This window comes from Branchiostoma belcheri, unplaced genomic scaffold (genome assembly GCF_001625305.1).
Source record: "Branchiostoma belcheri isolate BF01 breed outbred unplaced genomic scaffold, Haploidv18h27 scaffold70, whole genome shotgun sequence".
Classification (NCBI taxonomy): domain Eukaryota; kingdom Metazoa; phylum Chordata; class Leptocardii; order Amphioxiformes; family Branchiostomatidae; genus Branchiostoma; species Branchiostoma belcheri.
The window spans coordinates 375,451-397,072 of record NW_017804354.1 but is presented as its reverse complement, the minus strand read 5'-3'; the positions used below and the strand labels follow the sequence as shown (position 1 = coordinate 397,072).

Genomic DNA, 21,622 nt, shown 5'->3' with positions numbered 1-21,622 from the left:
TATATATACACACACTCAGAACGATAATAACAGAATAAGCTCTAAACGGCTTTCTTTGGGAAAACGCAAAGCGAAGTCAATCGTTTCGTATCTGATTAAGTTACTACAGTGAGGAATACTATATATTTACATACAAGTTGATGGTCTTCTCCGCAAATATTTTTCCTTTAAATTACCTGTCACTATGAACACTCTGTAGACTGGCTCCAATGAGGCCAAGTGGACTGCAGTCTGGATCTGTTGTCCTCACGGTTTGGTCAGCACATGTTTCCAGAACTTTGCGGAACTTCTTGAGAGGATCTATGTCGTCTCTGCCACTGAAGTTTCTCTTGATGGCATGTTCCAGTTGGGCGCGTGAAGGAGGATGGCCGGATGTACGACAAAAGTTGCTCACCATTTTGATCAAACTTGATGAAAACAGACAAAGACAAACCCTGGTTACGGCAATCGTGCAAATGTGCATATCATTTAGTTATAATGCAATTGTATCTAAAGCATATATAGTGTGTATGTCAATAGCGTGTTTGCCACCGAACAAAAGTGCCTTTTTACCTGTAGAAGTCACGGAGACCAAAATATTCCCTATCCTTCAGCTGAGGCCGATACAGATCTGTGTAGGCGCCGGCTAAGCTGCCCAGCATGGTCTGTAGCTGCGTCAAAACTCTTTCGTCATGTTCGCATATACCCCTGGAGTAACAGTTATAGTGACAAGGAACTTTATCTATGGGCATAAAATTGATCAAGACTAAACACTACGCAACGAAATTGCAGTGTAGGAAAATTATGCTATACTTCCTCTATATCTGAAAAAAATATCTTCTCCCTTCTTAAGCCACGTGCAGACACATATACATCGCATATTTTAGATGACATGATACACGTAATACAATACAATTCGTAGTATTGACACAGAACAAACCAGCAAATACGAAACTTGCCACTATATTTGCCACTACATTGTATTTGATGCCCTAAATATAGATATTAATAGACTGTGATTCCAGTTGCAAAATCAGTTGTTTTGTATTTAACATTTACCTTGCACTTTTCTTAAGATCGTCATTGTTTGGAACTCCCCTGGACAGGAAAATTCCTCTGTTCATCTTAGCAGGGTCGAGAGCCCAGTTGGAGATTCCAACAAAGGCGACTTTCTGCTCCTGATGGTTCGTGTGGTCGTCGTCGCCACTTTCCTCGACATAACCTTCTTCTAGTAAGGCGTGCAGCGTCTACATTCAGCAAAAGAAAACAATATTGCCTTCAGTTTCCTTCTCTACTTAGGATGTAAGATTTCCATACATGTATAACCCCTTTGTGGCACCATGAACTCTTTTGATATGTTCATGAGTAAGGAAGATTACCTTCAGTGGCATCTTCGGCGAGTCCTCTGCAAGCCCAATTTCATCCAAGACAACGACGGAGACGAACTTGACGAGGTCTTTGTCCTGTTGAAACATGCTGCACTGGTGGAAGGTCTTCACGATACTTTCTGGTGTAGCGAGTGGGCTACACTGGAAGGACACCATGTGGGCCTAGAGTGAACAAGAAATTGGGTATTTCAGACTTTTGGGTATCCATGAATGTATTGGAACTGTATGGTATTGTATGAACATACGGGAAAACACGAATTATATTATTATTAATGGATTATCGCTGATTCGATTGTGTGATGTAAATTACTCCCATATGGTTTATGATCCATGATTACACAGTACATTTTCCTGATGACCCATATTAAATCCTACCACCCAGAACATGCAGGGTCACAATGCTGTCAATAAAGTGAATCAACGCTTTGTCTACTCACTTTAAATTCACGCCGTGTAGGAATATAAAATTGCATACTTAGTGATAATACATTTGAATCATGATGGAAAGAGGTGACTTGCAAACAAATGCAGTAACTATTTCCTTGTTAACCTGTTTCATTCTCCTGAAGAAATCCGAAGGGGCCGAGTCGCCCTGCATGGCGTCGCTAACCACGCTTTTTGCTAACGACTTTGAGCTGCCAGGTTTCCCTACAAGGAACAGCGGGATCCGCAGCTCGATACAGACCACCATCATGAAGACATTCTCCTTTAGCGCAGTATTTCTGGCAATGTTTGGGGCCAGGAGGGTGTCCAGTTGGTCCAAGAACACATCTTGACATCTATAAAGAACACGTATTATTGACTAAACAGTTCAACATTTGTTAATAACTGAATGAAGACATTAATGATTTGTTACATAGTAAATGATAGCAATCACATAATAATTTGTTAGAGTAAGCGTGGTTTTATCTACCAATCTAACCATCATGAAATCAATGAAGTACAACACCAACATTTCAGTTTCTTTCTCAATCGTCTTTGCCCCCTTGGGTAGATTGAAGATTTGCCCGATGAAATGCTTTGCGACAGCCTTTCTGTAGTCGTTTCGCTTTTCCAGGCGCGCTTGATAACACACACCAAGTGCCAGGATCAGGGCTCGGCATACATTGGTTACCTTACGGGAAAAAAACATTTGTGTTAATTTTAAGGGAAACAAAGTTACACTGTCCACTTCAAAAATCGAAATACTTTAAGGACGCAAAGACCTGTGTCAAACAAATCACGCATAATCAATCAGTCTAGATAGACAAGGATATATTACTTACCATTAACTACAGTTACAAACAGTTCTAAATGCTCCAAGAATTCAAATTCCATAATTAAATTAAAAAAAAAACATACATAGAATATTTCAAACTTCATTCCCAAGAGTTTGTCTTGATAGTGACAGATAAATCAAACGGAAGTTTGGCACAAAATAATATTTTTGTTCATATTCAGTAGTATATTGTATCCGTTATGTCAGATCATATCATTATTAAATAAACAAACAACACATATAGTCTTACCTGAATAGTGTCGGTTCGGGTCTGGTCAGCTATTTTCTCATTCATCAAGGCTGATAGGACAGGCATCATTTGCAAAAACCAGGACATGACTGTGAGAGTGCGCTCCACGTCACGTAGACTCACAAAGCTGCACTCATCCTGAAAATGACAGGAAATGTGTGAATAAATATCTCCTGAAAGAGACAGATGTCACTGACATGAAATTCTTAGGAAGCTACAGTCAACACAAACTTAAGGATAAAGTGAAAATGTGCAGAAAAATGCAGACCTTCTTCCTTCTCATGAATTCTTGAGAGGCTGTCAACACCGCAGTCACAGCATCTGTTGCTTCTGGGGGGATTCGGTCTTCAGTTACCTAGGAATAGACAGGAATATGTACTTAAAAAAGCCCGAAATCCACATGTTTGATGATGATGATGATGAATGGTTTATTAAAATGCAAATCACTTGCAGCCCGCGGGCTGAATTGTGGATTCGTTACAAACATTTTCAGAGCTCGTATTAAGATAAAACATAGCGTCACTTATTATACATAAAGTATAACAAATAACGTTGGTGTATAATAAAATTTAACATTTTTACCATAATACGAGTATAAAACGGACTTAAAAGCTTAATAATACAACAATACGGAGATCCTTAAAAACATTAACTATTTTATAAAGCATTTAAAAGGCGAACAATGTACGCTATGGGGGAGTTCCTGAGTCGGTCAGTCCTGCATTTGATTGGTCTATATTTGTCTCTGTTTCTGGTGGTTCTGTCGTGGTAGTCCGAACCCTTTGGTGGCAGCATTGACGATGTGGGGGTTTCTTTCTTTGGAAGCTGAATAACTGACCACATACCAAAATTCAAATATGTACATTGAAAGGATCATGAGCAAGAGTATCCAGTTGGAGGAAGACCTTCTGCACGGAGATAACAATAGTATTCACGTGACTGCGAAGCTACTGTGTAACGCCGCAGGGCGGTTATAATACTAATCTCCAAGCAGTTCTTTGAGGAGCTGCAGTATAGTATTAAATCGGCAAGAAAGTACTCAATTGACCAGGCAGTATTTAATACGCGGCCTACGGACTCTTATTGTTTGCCGTTTCTCCTTTCTGGAATGAATTCAATTTTCATCCTAGATAAATACAGCTTAATTTTAGCTTCTCTAAAGCTCTGCGATATTGCATTTGGTTCAGTGTCCACTATGCCCATGTTCCTGTCTATGTGTCATTCGATCGAAAAAAAACTCAATACCCGACGACAGAAGAACTTGTGGTATCTAGATTAAGAAAAAAAAACTCTTCAGAAAACCCTTACAAATCAACAGAACAAAGATGTTATGATACTCACGCATCTCTTGACCATCTGTTCAATGTACAGCCGTTCGGTTTGGTTGTTAAGCTGGCCAAAGTCCCAAACTAGGGGCAGCATACTGGGTGGAAGGGGCTGTACCCGGTACACCAACTGCCTCATTGGGATCACGCCTAAAAAATACAGGTGAAATTTATGCGTAGTCATATTGGATTAATAAGATGAATATATTTCTAACACCTTCTTATACCTTCGTCTTTTGTTACTTGTGTTGGTTTTTCTATAGTTCAGTTATAACGAAGAACTTTGCACGACAATTGCACCTGGTACAATGTATGGCAATGTATCGTTTCAGAGTGTTTCGGCTCAAATCAACCTTTTACGGTATATGTGATTGGAGCAGCACTTGAATAGATAGATAGCATACATGTACTTAAATGAGATATTAAAGATCAAGGTGGTGGTTGGCATCATAATGGCCTATATGGCCTGCTTTCAGTACCTCAAGTATCTTGATCTAGATTCCAGGACGACCACTATACTACAGATACATATCAAAACTGGAAGTGCTGCTGCCGTACATTATGAAGCCACTAGAATGCCCATAATGGAGCTTGACCTTCGTATTTCCCACTCCAGCCTACTAACAAGTTTTATGAAAACACAGTCACAACATCTAACGCTAGACTGTCTTGTCGAAGTTTCATCATAAAGGCCTACAGTAGTTCTAAAAAAGCTATCTCACTGATAACTACCCCATATACTCATTGCCCAAACACCTATGTCCTTCTAAAAATCAATACCAAATCAAGAGCACAACATGAGATATCAAAACAATGTACATCAGCGGTACATGCAGTGCAGTACCGTACAAGGTCGCTAGATTACCCAAGATTGACCTTGGCCTTTGTTGCCCCAACCTACGAAATATGTGTATCATAAAGATACATCGCCGCTCCTTAGGTCATAACCGTTTAAAAATATCCATCCACCATATATGGTGTACCTAACACATAACCTTCTCGGCGAAGGTAAAAGAAACCTATTGGTAGTAAGAAACTACATGTAATTGTACCAAGTTTGTCTTCTGTTTGCTCCGCCCTGATATGGTAGCCAAGTCCAGCTTGCTCAAGACGTCGGATCATAGTTTTCGTGTGCCTGAAGTGAAAATAAAACAATCACTACTTACATGTGAAACTACAAAACTTTCAACTTAATGCCAATGCAACGGCCCGTACAAATTTATTCATTTGTAAGAGTATTTTTCAAGCATCCTATATGGTATACTGAACATAAATCGTTTGAACAGCAAATAAACTTTGACTTTAAAGTAATGCACATAATTATTCACTGAAAAACGTTTAGGAGGCATCAATTTGAACTACGTGTACTTACCGCCTATAGGGATTGACAGCTGCTATTATCTTCAAACTTTCTTCTCCAACCGGCAGAGGCTTGCCATTCACAGTCCCATCGCACATTATCTCTTTGATAAGCCCGATAGCTTCACTCGTGTTGGCCTCGTCGAGGAAAAGTACAGTTTCAATGTTGTGTTGGCGCCTGTTAACTATTGCAAGCTCCTGTGCCATTGTTACTGTACGGATGATGTCTTCTGCACTCACGCCTCCATGAATCTAGTGTAATAATACATTCAATGTAAATAAAAATTGCTTACTCAATGTCTATTACCAAAGTACATTCTTTCACAACACAGCTAGATATAGTCGGGCTGAAGTGCGTGTAGTTACTCACATACGTATGTAAAATAGAACAATTCACCACCAGATACTTCAATAATAATATATAATGTATTTACAGCTGCGAGCATGAACAATACTTTGTTTAAAATTTGCAATTCAATGTTATATTTACATATTTGACGCTGCAGAAGTACCCCTCTTTCGTTCTCTACCACAATAAAAACACGTTATGTTCCAAAATTTAAAGGCTATGCCGACATTGTGTATTAAAAATACGCCTCAATTCGTGCGCTGCTTTACTCCGACCAGTTGCATCCCTTGCGACCCCATAGCACATTCTAGAACCTCGGGTATACCGGGCCACAACCTTGTAAATCAACTAACTTATATAAATAGATCCCTATCTCCGCCCACTCACTTCCAATACTCGCTGCCAAAAACGGGGTACATGTAACCTCATCCTAAACGAGTGCACTGTTTTATGGTAGTACGGACAAAACAAAACAAAAATAGTAGTGACTACACGATAGTAGTTGACCCTTAGATAAGGGTACACAAAACTACATAGGTCGTCCCAAACGATTCTACCTGGTAGGACGAGAACACTAAACCGTAAACGGGCACTGTTACGCCTCTGCCAGGCAAGTAACCTAAACGAGTGCCACCCAAAACAATACTTGTGTGCCGGAAGTAATAATAGATATGCAAAGTACAAACCTTCATGATAATCATATTCTTGGGTCGGTCTTTGTTTGCTGGTGGTCCTGCCTGTAGGTCACACATGAACCTCACGAGGCGTGTTTTCCCACAGCCTGTCTCCCCCATTATGATAACAGGGATGTCACATCTGAAAAATTGTATAACTCTTAGTGCTAGTGTCACGGAAATGAAAAGAAACCTACAGTGGGCCTCACTGGAAGACAGAAGAAAGATGTCCAGACTATGCATGATGTACAAAATGACTAATAAACTGGTGGATGTCCCAACTACTAAGTACCTAATACCAGCCCAGAAAAGAACAAGAAATAGCCATGCATTCAAGTACCAGAGTTATCAACCAAGGATTGAGGTGTTCAAGAATTCATTCTTTCCTAGAACTATCGCAGAGTGGAACTCACTGTCACCAAGTACAGTAGGGGCATTATCAATAGATAGCTTTAAACAATGTCTAGAGCTAGAAGTTCCTACGCGCCGCGTTCCTACGCGCCGCGTGCCTACGAAGCTGGTGTGTTACGCCGAAAGGCGGTTATACTGGCTATACAGATACAGATGTCTGCTCCGGCCAAAAGGATATACTGAGAACGACACAAGTAAAACGTCGTTGGTTGTTTTGTCATTAACAGGTAAATCGTTCAAACTTGATTTTCATTTGAGATTTAGTAGTAGAAGAGAGTTGTTATTTTCATACTCAACATAACATCACAATTAATTGGGGACTTACCTGAATCGCATGTGAATTGCCAGGATTTTCTTCACGTTGTCTGTAGTCAGCTCGTAACTCTCGTCAGGGTCGAAGTATTCTCCTTTATCCAGCCCCATGACCATACGTAGCTTCCTGATCTTCTCGGCCCTATATGACATTAGATTAGAAAAAGGCCATTTACCAATTGAAAGTAGTTCAAGAAATTATAGCCATCTTGAATTGACGAAAATAAATGACGGGCTTTCATCGGCAGACTTATGGGAGCGAGTCACGAAGTCCTGGGACGTTTTGGTCGTTAGATATTACTTAAAGTGCCTCTACAATTTGGTTACAAGGACATGATGTAATTGATAGTATAGTATTATTGCCTTTGGTGCCAAAACGTTAGTAGAGAAAGAAAGAAACAAGCAATGGATGATGGAACATGCAAAAACTATGACATGATTGATATGGCGTCATGTATGCACAGTTGTAAAGTGTAACAATTTCAGCCGCAAACATCATCTAGTCTTCCGGCCATATTGAATTGAAGAAATTGAATTGTTACGAGATGCAACGTTTGACATCACCTTACCTTTGCATCTTATCAAAGTTGACCTGTAAATCTACACCCTGCAGATCCAAACATTGCCGGAGTGGTTTTCCCATGACGTTTTGCTGCAGGACCCTGTTGTTTGTCGGGTCCCTGATGTTCCCATTTCCATCCACATGAAAGCCGAGGAACGTCATCGTTTGGTGATCGGAGTTGAAGAACAGGTATGGATGTGGGCTGAAGAAAGACGTCACAAAGTTATCAATTGTCACTTGTTGGACTCATGTGTGCGTCCATGGGTTACATACATGGACATGTGTGAATATAATGTAACATATTTGTTCACCTCCACATCCATAGATGTAGGACCAACATCTACAAGAACAGCTTTATCCCCTACACATCCCGGCTCTGGAACAGTCTACCCAGACACATCACCGACTCTCCCACTCTCAATCAATTCAAGGCTCACTACAGAAACCACCTTTTGTCCTGATTCTTTTAAACTTGCATTCATATCTAACTTTTCAGTTAGTATCCCCACTCTTTGCACATATTGCTGCTAGGGAGGTATGTCTTCTTAGGTTTTTCTTATATTATGTATTATAGTACTGTACATTGTCTCCACGTTTTTATTTGTGGATAATCTAATACCAGTCCGATACTGCGTTGATAACCTGTGTATTGATTTGTTGTCATTGCAAAGAAAGAAAGAAAGAAAGAAAGAAAGAAAGAAAGAAAGAAAGAAAAAAAGAAAGAAAGAAAGAAAGAAAGAAAGAAAGAAAGAAAGATGATAATACTGTGTACTTTATTGTATATCAACCAAGAACATTTATTTCATTCCTACCAGTTTTCCCATCGTCGACGCAGGTGGTATTGAATAGGCTCCTCCACTGTTTCCTCTGTGTCACCTGCCTCTGCATCATTCACCTTGAACGACGGGCTTTCATCGGCCATCTCAAGGGAACGAGTCGCGAAGTCCTGTTAAGTTTCGATTGTTAAACATTTCATGAAATTAAACCTAATTTCAAGGACATGGTGTATTTTACGGCGTCATTTTTTTTCGCGCCAGAACTTTACGGATAATTTAGTCTGCCAAAATGTGAATTGATTTCAGAATAGAAAATTGATGTAGTTGATGTAACACGTAGACAGGTCAATTTCAATGTGGAAATCAACATTATAGTGCTTTGATTTAATTCTATTTACTTTTTACTAACCTTGGACATGATAATCATGAAGTCGACAACAAACTTTCTCAGTCCAGGAAGGCTGTCTCTGAGGTCTTTTTGGCAGAAGACGGACTGCTCGTAGTCTCTTAGCTGGTAATTCAGGAAGGACAGGAAGTGGCGCAGTTCTGCCCAGGATGGATCCTTGATCCCGCAGTGGCTGGAACAGAAATTTATTTCTTGTCAGGGGAAAACTGTGTAAAGCAGAATTTGCTTTGGAAGAAAGATGTTCGGAGAAATACGAAGATAAATGTAACAGGTAATGTGCAGAGCTGCACCGATTGTACCTGATGAAAACGTTCTACCGTGCAAATCTTAAGTTGTAAACAGACAACAAGAATTCGGAGAACTCATACCTCCATGAAATATGTACAGTTTATGTTAATGTTTTGGGGGGAGTTGTTTCATTGATTATGGAAATAAGGTCATGATTACCATAATCTAGTTAGATTTGAGGTTTTGTAAACTCAATTTACAATATTTTGCTTATTCCTATCTTTTGGCATTATTTCAAGTAAACATGTCCTAATTAATTATGCCAATGACCTCTATATTAACATAATATTGCATAGTGATGTTAACCTTTAATTAACTTACACAAGTCAAAAGGTATAAAATTCCCATCATTCACCATTAGGAAATCACAAAATTTTCATATCAATTATGCAAATTAGATTATTATTTGCATAATTGGTATCTGTTGATGTTCCACTTCCCGTAGGTTACATGCATTACATGTATGAAAGTACTATTATGTAAAACACTGTAATTACAGAATTTCCTCTTTTTAAAATTAAAATTATGCGAGTTAAGTCTTCATTTACATCTCTCTATGATAAGTATAAGCTACCTACATACCAAACATGATGAAAATATTTTTTCTTTTTGGACTTATCTGCCTTAAGCGATATCGCCAGAAACTCCCCTGCAGTTCCAGAACAAGCTAGGAGGACAAAACCCACACCACTTATTCCTGACAGAATGCTGTTTATCGGTTAAGGGAAACAAACGTACCGTAGAACAATCTTAAGAAAATCGGCATGGTTGTTACTGACGGAGCCGGGGATGAATGTGAAGTTGTCTAAGTCTTTCCCAGCCTCCCAGTGCCGAAGATAGTGATAAGGTCTCTGGAACTCCTCAGTGGAGAAGAGTGTTGCATCCATGATAGGATCCTGGGCTCCACACTCTAAGGGACATGTAGTGTGAAATATATTTTTCTAAACGACAGGGTGCTATTTATATAGAATGCGTTAGGTTAACAAGACGTGTTGAGTCTTGAGACTTAGGACTATTAGAATTTCCAGTACTTGGGCACACCGCTAGTCTTCCCGGACTTCACATACATGTACAATACCGAATATATATGGAATACAACACGGTTTATTCTGTATCACCCGAAGTACCAACCCGACCGAGGTTCGGATCGCCTTTCGGCCGAAGGCCGGACGAAGATCCAACCCGTAGGAGGGCTGGGACCGAGAGTGATGCGGAATAAACCGCATCACTCTCGAAACGTCGGCTCGTAAAAAAATAAACGGTTGTGATCAAAGAAGTTTGCCATTCATCATCATATACTCTATCTATCTATCTATCTATCTAATAAATATCTATCTATCTATCTATCTGTCTATCTATCTATCTATAATCTATCTGTCTATCTATCTAATAATCTCTCTCTCTCTCTTTCTTATATTTATTATATATATTATACATTTGACTATAACATACCTTCAGCTGTTCTCTGCTCAACGTTTGTTTCCAAGGCAAGTATTTCATTCGGAGCCCGGCAAGTAGCAGAGGGCAGAAATCCCACAAACGGCACATAACAGCTGTTCGATGTTTCAACGATCTGCAACATAAGCAAAGATCAAGAATGCTCTCCGTATAACTTTTGATAACGTGGAGAATCGTAAGTAAAAGAGACCGGACGGACACTGACCTGGACATCTGATGGGCCCAATGTCCTCTCGATTAGGTACAGATCCCACGGAAGTCGCAACCAGACTTTGCCATCTTTCCCCATCACTCGGCCGAGCACAGTCAGATTGAAAAGAAAATAGTCCAAACCCTTGCGCACCTGTTAAGGTGAATAACATAAATAATTATGGTGTTGAAGGGCAGGTAAAACGATTAGTTATTTTTATCATTGCCAACTAAGCAACCCTTCTTATTAAACATTTCAATACCCACCAGTGGAGACATGTCGAGGTGAATAATTGTAGGCGTGGGATTCTCGGGATTTTGCTCTTGTTCGTTCAGAGCCGATAGGAAGGCATCTACATCGATGACCGCCTCATGGAACGGAACCTTTAGATAACATGAAGCACGTCGTCTGGCCGACCGCATTTTAACCCGTAGCTTCTCGGCAAGACGTTGGACATACAGGGACTTCCCCACACCAGGTCTGTCTGATGACACCACACGAACGGAGCTCCTAGGCAATAAGAGCGATGACGCATGATTAACATCATTAACAGTGAAACAAAAAACAACAACAAGAACATAGTCAAGACAAAAAAACAACAAGAAAACAACTAGAAATCATGCATGGAATAGATACAAATTAGCATCTTTTAGTTCCGAAAAAAATTTCATCAGGTTGGTAGAACTTAGGAGAGAGGTATTTCTTTTTACACAACCGGTAAATTCTCACCTTGCTGACGTTCCGGTGTCTGTCAGACACCTTCTTCAGTACTCCAGTCAGAAGCTCTGAAGAAGGTGTCTGACAGACACGGAAACGTCAGCAAGGTGAGAATTTACCGGTTGTGTAAAAAGAAATACCTGTCTCCTAGCATCTTTTAGGTTTCAAGTCATACCTTTGGTAGTCAAGTCCACTTGCAGGTTCGGTGTCATTTATGGAACGGTTCTCAACAAGTTGCATTGACAGATATGATTGGATATCGCTAAGTGGACAGCACATGACTTGCTGTACCCGGTACTGTTCAAGGGCTGTCGCTATGTAGGACTGGTGCTGCTTCTCACTGGCACATGTTAGAACCAAGTGACACCCTGACATAAAAACAAACACGTGTATGGGGAAATGTAGGAATGAAGTAACTTGAAAAGATTCAAAGCATTGCTTCACATCAATGCTGTTCCGTTGTTTTGCTTGTAGTCCAGTGTATACCGTAAATATGCAAACTCATATATGCACGTATGTATATATATATACTATTGCGAAGAAACCCTTTATGAAATACAATAGTAAGAAAATAATGAGAAATAGTTGTAAGACAACAAAACACAAAAGGAAGACACAAGCAAAACACATCATGCAAGTATTGTCTTTTTTTTTTTTTGAATGACAAGAAATGGAGCATTCACCCGTTATGCCGCACGACCGACCACGTATTGTTTTGAGAGGAGGTGAAAGATCTCAGAATCTAGCTGGGAGCCAGTTGACATGGGGGAGGGTTGTATAACTTAAAGTTTTAATTTCTTGTTATACATGTGTCTCCTCATTAAATGCCTGACTATGAGAACGAATCATACTTGTGTGACGCTGCATCAGCTTTGCCCGTTCCTCCTCAGCTTTAACGCTGACGTCATGGTCCAGCTGATCGATGTTGACCAAGCAGAATATTCTTCCTGTTTCGTCAGTAGTGGCTCTTTTCCAGAGTAACACGATCTAGACATGATAAAAAGAATGATTACTTTTGTGGCTACTGGTGCCAATGAGGCCAAAGACCTTTCCTTTACTTTTATCAATTAGGAAAAAAAAACAAATACAATGATTAATAGAGAAATAAACGAAACTTAAACTGTAACGTTTGCACTCTAACCTCCTCTGCTGTAGTCTCCGGTGTACACAGGAGTACTTCACGGTAGGACGGCAATGGCAGGTCGACGCCTCCGTGCAAATACAGGGACAACACTGTTCGTAACATGTCACCTAGGTATCAAATAAATGTAAAAGTGGACTTTAGTCACAAGAACGTACAATTCATGTTCTTAATTGACACTAACTCTCCATCATTGGCAACACGAGTTGTTTGTGAGTGCTGCGGAAATGTATCATTTATTTAAGTGATGTAATTTGCCCATACAACTTTTCATAACTATATTTTGGTGGTCAACTAGGATGTTTAGTCTTTCCTCCAGTATTGTTTTACCTTGTATAATACTGTAAATGTTGGTATTTCATATATGTCTTTAATAGATTGTTTTAATGTTGACCTTTAAACTGTTATTTTTAGGTAATTAATGTGTAATGATATGGATTTTATTGAATAACTTATCAATTTTAATTTGTTATGCCAGAACTGTTAAGAAATCAAATTGTACCGCAAGACACAGGTTTGTTTTCACAGATAAACAATTTGATCGATCGATCGATCGATCGATCGATTGATTGATCGATCGATCGATTGATTGATTGATTGATTGATTGATTGATTGATTGAAACAGAGACGCTGAACCTTCCGGCAGAACGTTGTCCTCTGATACGTAACAATTATATTGCATACAAGACGCAGGTGTTCTAAAACCAATGCGTCTGTCTTACAATGACATACTGCAAGATAAGGCACTCCTCCATTTCAAGTACTAACAACAACCGAAAAAGATAAACCTGACCATCTAAAATTAGCCACTAATTAGTCAATAAACATGCCATATCTACGAGCGACATTATGACATACAGGAATGACAGTAACTTTGATATGTTTTTAAATCGGCTGCATGTGACGGTGTATTACCCTGGGTTCCATCCTGGTTAGTTTACCAACCAGCGACTGTGGGAGCGGACGTAAACTAATCAGGATGGAACCCAGGCTAACGGTGTATGTTGTCCGTAATTAAAACAAACAATGATCATTTTCTCCTCATACCTGTTACAGCAGAATGTATATTTACATACCTGCAGGACAGATGATTAAATTCGGGACACCCTCTTTCAAATATGTCTCTGGCCATGGTCTCCTCTGTGAAGTGTGCTCTGAAAGCCAAGTATACGTATTGAGTCAGTACATTAAAATGCGATAAAAGTAAGGCGTGTGAAAAAAAAACAAAGAATGTTCACCAATAGACATGACATACCATTAGTGCGCAGTGCCTGTAGAATACGGCCAAGAGTTTCCAAGCTCAAATACTCTTTCATGTTCTCAAACTGGGTTGACTTCAAGTACTGGTGCCAAATCTCGGTGACTTTTTCCACAAGAGTCCTGTTAGAAATCATACATGCATTTGGTTAGTATGGCACTTTTTAAGTATAATTCTTCTATTATTATTGACCCAGTTATCAGTGGACCCATTTATAATTATGATGTGTGAAAAGGTGTAGTTGGTGGATCTAATTCTAACACATAAAAGAAATTCTAAGGGAAACAAGTGGACTAACTATTATTTTTATAACCAGGGACTTTTTAAATCGGAAATGACAAAGGACTTTACTCACTCATTTTTGTCTTTGGCTGCCGTGACAAGACTGCTGGTTAGGTCACCCTGGGAAAGCATGCTTGTCAGAGGAGAAAACCTTGGAACGTTTCTGCCGTGATCATGTCGTTCTTCGTCCTGTTCTAGATTTGCTTCAGCTGACTCTTGTTCTTTCAGATTTGTTGTGTCTTCCTTATGTTCAAGAATCTCTTGAACTAATTCGTCGTTGCCGTAGTTTTTGATGCACCAATCGATGGCTTCATCAAGGGTGTCATTGAAATTTCCCCTTTGGGAGACTTTAAGTGCAGCTTCAGCCATGTCGTCTGAAAGGTCTGGAACACAATTGCGAAGTTCTCTTAGGAGTGTCTCTCGATTCGGCCCTGCCATGCCAGGTGCGGCGTCTTGGTCTTCATCTTCGGGAGATCCGCGGCCAGTGTCATCAGCCATCTCATCATCATCCAGGTCTATCATGGAGAAGGCTTCTTGGACGTCATTCGCCGTGCAGAGAGTCTTGACGCTGTCCAGCAACAAGATTGCTTGTGACGATGCCACTTCGCCATTCAGAGCGTTTGCAAGCTGCCTCCGAAGAACCACGATTTGCTCGGTAGTGAAGTTGTTGAGTTCAGGATATACACCTCTTTTAAAGTCTACAAACTCAAGCCAGCCTTGCAGGCAGGACTCCATGAACTTTGCTAGATTAGTGACCTCTGTTACAAGGTCTTCCTCTGTTCCGGAAAGAGTTGACGACCCAAAGCCAAAGTCGATGATAGCTTTGACTTTCCTCTCGGGATTGCAGAATAGAAGGCATGTCCACCTGTCGAAGAGCACTGAGCCAGTTCTGCGCAGACGGAGGTACACATTTCCAAGACGGCTGACGCCATTGAATACCTGCAGATAAATCCATATCATTTAAATAAGACTGAGAGCTGCCGCGTTCAACCAACATTATTGATACAGTGATAACATAAATATAAATGATATTGTCACTGCGTCACACCACAGCCAATGTAATGATTCAATCAGACAACGTTTGTACGAAAGCGCCGAACCAAAGTGTATCCAAATACTTGTCTTAGAGCACAATTGATCATATAATGGACAAAGTTAAACTTTGTAGTTTTGGGTCAACGCGTATTTTGAAAAAGAGCGAAGAGGCCGTTAGAAAAAAAATTGTACAAGAGTATTTTATTGTATTTAGATTTTAGTGTTTTTTTTTTTACACTGCAGACCAAGCCATCGTTGTATTCAACAATTTGGGACTGGATATTTAATATTAAGGTTTTTATAATCATCGTACCTCGACGAACTTTTCCACCTCTTCTTTCCCTTTGTCGGCTGTCCCCGCAATCAGCATGAGTTTGCTCTGCAGCGTCTTTAAGTTACTGACACTGTAGTGCCGATCGTCAGTGTCACCATCGGCCTGGCTGAGTCGCAATGTAACGACGCTATCTAGTGGTTCCTGATTATGATATTTTAAAAAAAATGCAGTTTTGTTATCAAATCTATTACTGGATTTGAATCCAGAACATTATGTTATGACAGCATGAAAGTTCATCTGAGTTGGTAAATTACATTATGAATAACTTAACATTATTATACCGAACAGGATTACTTCAAGAGAGACATAAAAGAGGCCATATACATCAGGGCACTTCAACCATCGCTCAACCGGGACGGGGGGCGATATCGACTTCAGACAACCTTTGACCCTTTGCTGACGTCACACATGGGAAAAATCACGTGTCCACAACATTTGGGTCAGATAGCTGAGGAAGACTGAGTGATTCTGTCGAAAATGTCTGGTGAGTCAAATTTTGAGTTGGAGAACAGTTTAAGTTATTCATAACATTATGTTAGAGTACATTACACCAAGAGAGTTGAGAAGATGAAGCGGGAGACCGTGTATAAGATGGAGGGGCATCGCGTGAAACACTGGAGGTAAGGGGTGGATTCCTCTACACGAGTCATCTTGGCATGATAATAATGACCTTACAAAATGTACGTCGGGTATAATTTTATGAAGTCTGTTTGGAACAACAAGGCATACATACGTGTACATCTCTTGGTTGGGTAATGTGACCAATCTCGTAGATGCCCCTGGCATTAATTGCCTCTGCTTGTGAGAGGGAAGACTTTTCTACGGATCCATGTGACTCTTGGACGTGCGCAAGCCACGACAAATGGTTCTTCATGTCGCGCTATAAAGACAGTAATGGATAAGTTCAATATTGGTCCTGTTGACAGCAGGATACTTTTTTCACCTAAATTCCACAGGTTGCAGCTCCCACATAGTACCGCCTGACAGCATTTGTACAAACAATATTGCAAAACCATAATCGGACTCTCCCTTCAGTAACAAACGGCAGCAACTGACTGGCTACAGATAAAAGTTATCAGTATTCTCTTTTAACCACTACCGATGTGCTAGTAGAGCAACTTTCCGTCTAGTGGTATATTCACGCTACAAAATGTAGATTTTAGCCCATCAAAACTGTAGAACGTAGAGCATCACATGGGACGAGATACTAACCAATTTCTTTGGCAGGCTTGGGTCCTGTGTTAGATATGTATCCAGCTTTTGAGCAGACTGCATCATTTCAGTAAAGCCAGCGTCTTCTTTGAGGTCGTAGATCAGAGGCCCGTATCCTATACCTGCTGAGAGCAGCATGTTCACCCTGTCGATCTCTATGTCTGTCTCTCCTGCCGATATACTGGCTAGATCAGCAAATACCTTCAGCTCCTTTGTGTCTGCGAATGTGAAAAGATATCAGATGTTGGAGTACATATTTCACATATTGCATGTTCACTATGTATAAATCAGTGCCATGTTGTGAGATAATGTAGAGTGTAGTTGTAAATTCTCAAGGAAATAGATTTTGGACTTGTTTTTGGGAAGTGGTTTGGATATCTGTGGATGTATTGGAAACACTCGATCGAATTACATCAAAGAATGGATTACTACTCATACGACTTGATGACATAACTTGCTCCGGTGTATGTTTCAAACCATGATTTTTACACATTACACATTCCTATCGACCCTTATACAACATACTGTCACCCAGGGCATTCTGGGTCACACCCCTGTCAATCCTTGCTGCTGAGGACGAGATACAAACTTCCCCTAGACCAGCGCCGCCCAAACAACATTCCGTTCTGGAAATGATAACAACGACACTAATATAACCCCATACCTTTAGTGTGTACCCGCATCCACTCCACCAAAGGTTTGGACAGAACGAAGGCATTGAGCGCATCTGAAGTGGCTTCTGTCAACTCAGCGAGAACCGAAGCAGCTTGGAAGACAGTGTCGTCAATAGATCTCAATGGGCGCATTTTGAAGGATGCATTTCTCTATGAAAGGGAACATATTTTAGAATGATGCATTTGTTGTAGAACAGGATATTGTGTATCTCAGTCTCTTTCGAAGAAAGTTTAGTGATAACAAGAAGCCAAATGCTGCTTTTTTTACACTTAACGGACATCACTTTAGTAGAGATTCTTAAACGTTAAGTGATGGAGGCTACTCAGCAGTGCAGGTCACCATTATAAGGTAATTGAAGTGTATGTAGCTAAGTAAGAATTGGCGAAATAAGAAAGTGTTTATTTCTGCATAACTTCATTGTCTCATACTTGACATTTTGACAATTTCCCATTTATATCCACATCTGCTGCAAAACCAGGACAATTACTCACAGAGTCCAGTAAGGTTTCCACGGCGCTGAAGTCTCCTGTCAGCTGATAGGTCTGCCTCACATCATTGACACGAGTAGCCTTCTCCATGTACTGTCCGAGCAGGTGATACTGCCTGATCTGGTCCGTTCTCTCCTGCACCCAACAGGCTTTAGGCTGGTCGGATAGCGTCGCTATTTCTTGCTGCAAATCTTGTTCGCTACCCATTATGCCTCCGAAATACTTATCGACGTCCTCTAAGGTGATTTCTCCTGTTTCTATGCGTTCTCTCTGCGCCTCCCACGCCTCAAGGGCTGGCTGGCAAACGTCCGTGGCCACCTGATCTATTGAGAGCACAATCCCATGCTCCTCTGTGTCTTCAGGCAGGTGCAGTGACTCATCAGGTGCTGCGGCTCTTTGTTTCCGTATCCTGGCGCGAGCCTCTTCAGCCTGCTTCATCCAAATGGCGTGGAAGAGGACACTTTTCTCAAGTCGTCCCACTGGCCCCAGTATTGCTTTGACGTGTGGCGCGAGGTCAAAGAATGTGACCTTTGGCTCTTCTTTCAGATCCTCGTTGTTTGCTGTAGTTTGTTTGTCATCATAAATAACGGCAGCACAGAGATGACTGACGGGTAGGGTGTCAACAATGTCGTCCACGTTCCCCTGTAGCGAGGTTCTGTCGACTAATCACAAAGTTCACTTTGTAATTAAATGCAATGAGCTCAAACCTCTAATAATTCAACAAAAATTTCACCGTGGAATCAACTACAACAACTACAGCAGAAGTAGACTTACCTGGACCAATAATCTCAGACATGCCCAGGAACTTCTGCAAGTGCCGTCGTTCTTCCTTGAATGCTTCGAGTTCGCCCCATCGGCGCCTGAGGACAATGTTGACGATTCCCTCGCGGGAAGGGTTTGGTTGCTGTGCCTCCTGACTTTCTTCCCCACCTTGGTTGTACGCTGTGATTATTTTGCTGAGTTCAAGGAACCGGCAGCTGAACTTGTTCAGTATTTCTAACTCTTCCACGGAGATGGTTCCATCCAATAACTTCCTTTCCACATCTTCAAGTTTTGAAATAGCCACAACGATCATTTCTTGGCAATCTTCATCAAGCTTTTCTTTCAAAACTGATGCTCCAGCTTTTAAAAAAAACGTTACGGCTGTTAGTACTCTGCTTTGTCAGAATTAGCAACATACATGAGCAACCCTAACAAAAGTGACATTGGTTTTGGTTTACAAAGTCCATAAAAGTATTTTGAATAACACTAAATTTGTTAATAATAGGGAAGTGTTGTTGTCATGTTTGTTGATGCTTAGAATCGTTTAAAGCATCCATGATGCTAAGATCTTTTAAAAATTTAAATATGCTCATTGATGCAGAAATGTACGTCCATCGTCCATTAGCTTTTGCACAAAATGATGCCACGAAACGGAATACCAGACTAGGGGAAGTAATGAGTACAAGTAAGTCAGAATATGAGTCAATATATTCTTTCCGATTTAAGGTCGTTAGAATTTTTGAAAACATTGCAGACACGTGAATATGGGCGCTAGTACTCCAACTGTTCTCGAAATGAGGGCAGGTTTGTTATCATAATCCCACAACTCAGTATCACACTTATGTATAAAGCAAATATTGTTCCTTATTCATCTTCATTAGGGCGATTATGACTGATGTCCTGAATTGCCCTGATGAAGATGACAGATGGTCATTAAAACGTCGGCTCTAGTTAAACAACTGGTTGTGAAGAAATAACTTTACTATTCAATTATTCACTAACTTGATGAAATTATTTATGGATAATGTCACATAAAAAAACGGGGCTTACTTACCGTACATCTTAAAGAATCCAAGGAATGGTTGCCAAGTCAACAAATGTCGCAAAAGTGATGTTTCACACCTTTCGTCGATAAGCTGCCATGTCCTTCGCAACACGATAGAGAAGAGTTTTCCGTATTTCGTTGCTGCTGGTGAATAGGTTGCGATTCGATTCAGAAACTCACACTCCTGTTTAGTCTACATAGAGAAAGAGTAAAGTTGGTACAAACGTTATGTAGACAGGGGCAAATACATTTTAGAAGCTGCAGTGCTAATGAAGGACGACAAGGTCTAAAACACGTACATATGTACCATAGCTGTATGTGCTGTCATATTGTTTCGCCAAATTATTGCTTACCTGGCACAGACTCTCTACGGCTGTGAATGCGGCGTTAGTGAAGCATTCCGCGATCACACTTTCCAGTTTCTCTAGGTCAAGCTGACAGAACAACTCTGCTTGGTAGACCGGACGAACCTGCAACCAACATCACAATGTCTATGTCAAGTGATGATTATGTAACTCGTTTTGTTGTTGTTGTTGTTTTTAATGAAAGGTCATAGAGATAGTGGAAAAACAAAAAGTGCCGACCTGCTTGATCCTTTCATTAAGTCTGTCTGCCAGAGACTGTCTCCATTTTGCGTCGACTTCTTCCTCCCCAAATGTGATGCCCGCGAGTTGGCTCCAAACCTTCACGAAAAGCAGATAATGCTAATAATATAATACATGTGGTGTATGATTTTTCCAAAACACAGTACTGCTGAATATATTCCTCCTGGAAGTTCCACTGTACAATCTGTTTCAAAACAAGATGATTTGTACACACTAGGCCTATGTACTGATCATATATTAGAACATGATTTATTGAAATTGTAACAATACAATACACGTGGGATACAGGACAGGACAATAATCATTTTCACTAGAATTTTTCTTGACGAAAGTCGTGTGAAGTACCTGCCCCAACGACACAAGATCGGGGGCATGTCAGGACTCGAACCCGGGACCTCTTGGTTCCGAGTCGAGCACTTTGCTGTTACGCCACACGACCCCACATACTACATTAAAACATTAAACAAATATTACTGATTACATTAGAAAATTCAAATGTTTCTGATTACCTCTGGCTCTTCTCGGTATGAGAGAGCGCTTTCGTATTCTTGACGCCAATTTGAACTGGCTATAGGACTGGAAAGTCGCCTCTTCAGCCATGTAAGGACTGCTTCCAACGTATTTTCGTAGCATTTTGCAATCCTGTCCATGGCCTCCTTTCTGGTTGCATCTGCAACATCTGTTTCCTCCGATTCTTGCCTCTTGCACGTTAGCGCGGTCGACACATGTCGCATACACGAGGCAACCATGGAAACGGCAGAGACCACGAAGGAACGGCGGCTCAGGTCTTTACTCTCCTCCATGATGACGCCAAGGCAGTACTCACACACGGAACACATGTCGCCTACTGCCCTGCCATGGTCTTTGTCAGTTTGAAATCTATTTCAGGAAATCTCAAAATTACACTTCATAACGAACATAATGATACATTGAATCATTGTACATACTACAAAGATACAGTGAGGCAAAAAATGTACAATAAAAGCCTTCATTCATTACCTCCATGAAATGTGTCATGGAGGTTATATATTCAGTTGCGTTTATCTGTCCGTCCGTCCGTCTGTTGGTCAACAAGATAACTC

At 40.6% G+C, this 21,622-nt stretch overlaps 1 protein-coding gene across 1 annotated transcript in view; it reads right to left on the bottom strand.

Moving 5' to 3' along the window:
* Positions 1-21,413, bottom strand: part of LOC109484839 (E3 ubiquitin-protein ligase rnf213-alpha-like) — a 48,570-nt gene extending 27,157 nt beyond the window's left edge. Inside the window, exons 1-36 of the mRNA XM_019788197.1 lie at positions 21,050-21,413; positions 20,520-20,618; positions 20,289-20,405; positions 19,945-20,128; positions 18,903-19,250; positions 18,132-18,790; positions 17,630-17,789; positions 16,966-17,183; positions 16,487-16,633; positions 15,733-15,894; positions 14,458-15,323; positions 14,100-14,224; positions 13,921-13,998; positions 12,844-12,953; positions 12,554-12,689; positions 11,878-12,070; positions 11,252-11,495; positions 11,001-11,138; positions 10,790-10,910; positions 10,076-10,247; positions 9,053-9,221; positions 8,680-8,813; positions 7,875-8,069; positions 7,319-7,447; positions 6,595-6,724; positions 5,573-5,811; positions 5,253-5,335; positions 4,217-4,350; positions 3,144-3,230; positions 2,876-3,013; positions 2,321-2,481; positions 1,918-2,146; positions 1,359-1,529; positions 1,039-1,226; positions 553-687; positions 177-407 (exon numbers count right to left, since the gene is read on the bottom strand). Coding sequence (XP_019643756.1) covers positions 177-407; positions 553-687; positions 1,039-1,226; positions 1,359-1,529; positions 1,918-2,146; positions 2,321-2,481; positions 2,876-3,013; positions 3,144-3,230; positions 4,217-4,350; positions 5,253-5,335; positions 5,573-5,811; positions 6,595-6,724; positions 7,319-7,447; positions 7,875-8,069; positions 8,680-8,813; positions 9,053-9,221; positions 10,076-10,247; positions 10,790-10,910; positions 11,001-11,138; positions 11,252-11,495; positions 11,878-12,070; positions 12,554-12,689; positions 12,844-12,953; positions 13,921-13,998; positions 14,100-14,224; positions 14,458-15,323; positions 15,733-15,894; positions 16,487-16,633; positions 16,966-17,183; positions 17,630-17,789; positions 18,132-18,790; positions 18,903-19,250; positions 19,945-20,128; positions 20,289-20,405; positions 20,520-20,618; positions 21,050-21,379 — 7,160 coding nt within the window. The 5' untranslated portion in view covers positions 21,380-21,413. The remainder of the gene's footprint in view (positions 1-176; positions 408-552; positions 688-1,038; positions 1,227-1,358; positions 1,530-1,917; positions 2,147-2,320; positions 2,482-2,875; positions 3,014-3,143; positions 3,231-4,216; positions 4,351-5,252; positions 5,336-5,572; positions 5,812-6,594; positions 6,725-7,318; positions 7,448-7,874; positions 8,070-8,679; positions 8,814-9,052; positions 9,222-10,075; positions 10,248-10,789; positions 10,911-11,000; positions 11,139-11,251; positions 11,496-11,877; positions 12,071-12,553; positions 12,690-12,843; positions 12,954-13,920; positions 13,999-14,099; positions 14,225-14,457; positions 15,324-15,732; positions 15,895-16,486; positions 16,634-16,965; positions 17,184-17,629; positions 17,790-18,131; positions 18,791-18,902; positions 19,251-19,944; positions 20,129-20,288; positions 20,406-20,519; positions 20,619-21,049) is intronic.
* Between the last annotated feature and the right edge of the window lie 209 nt (positions 21,414-21,622).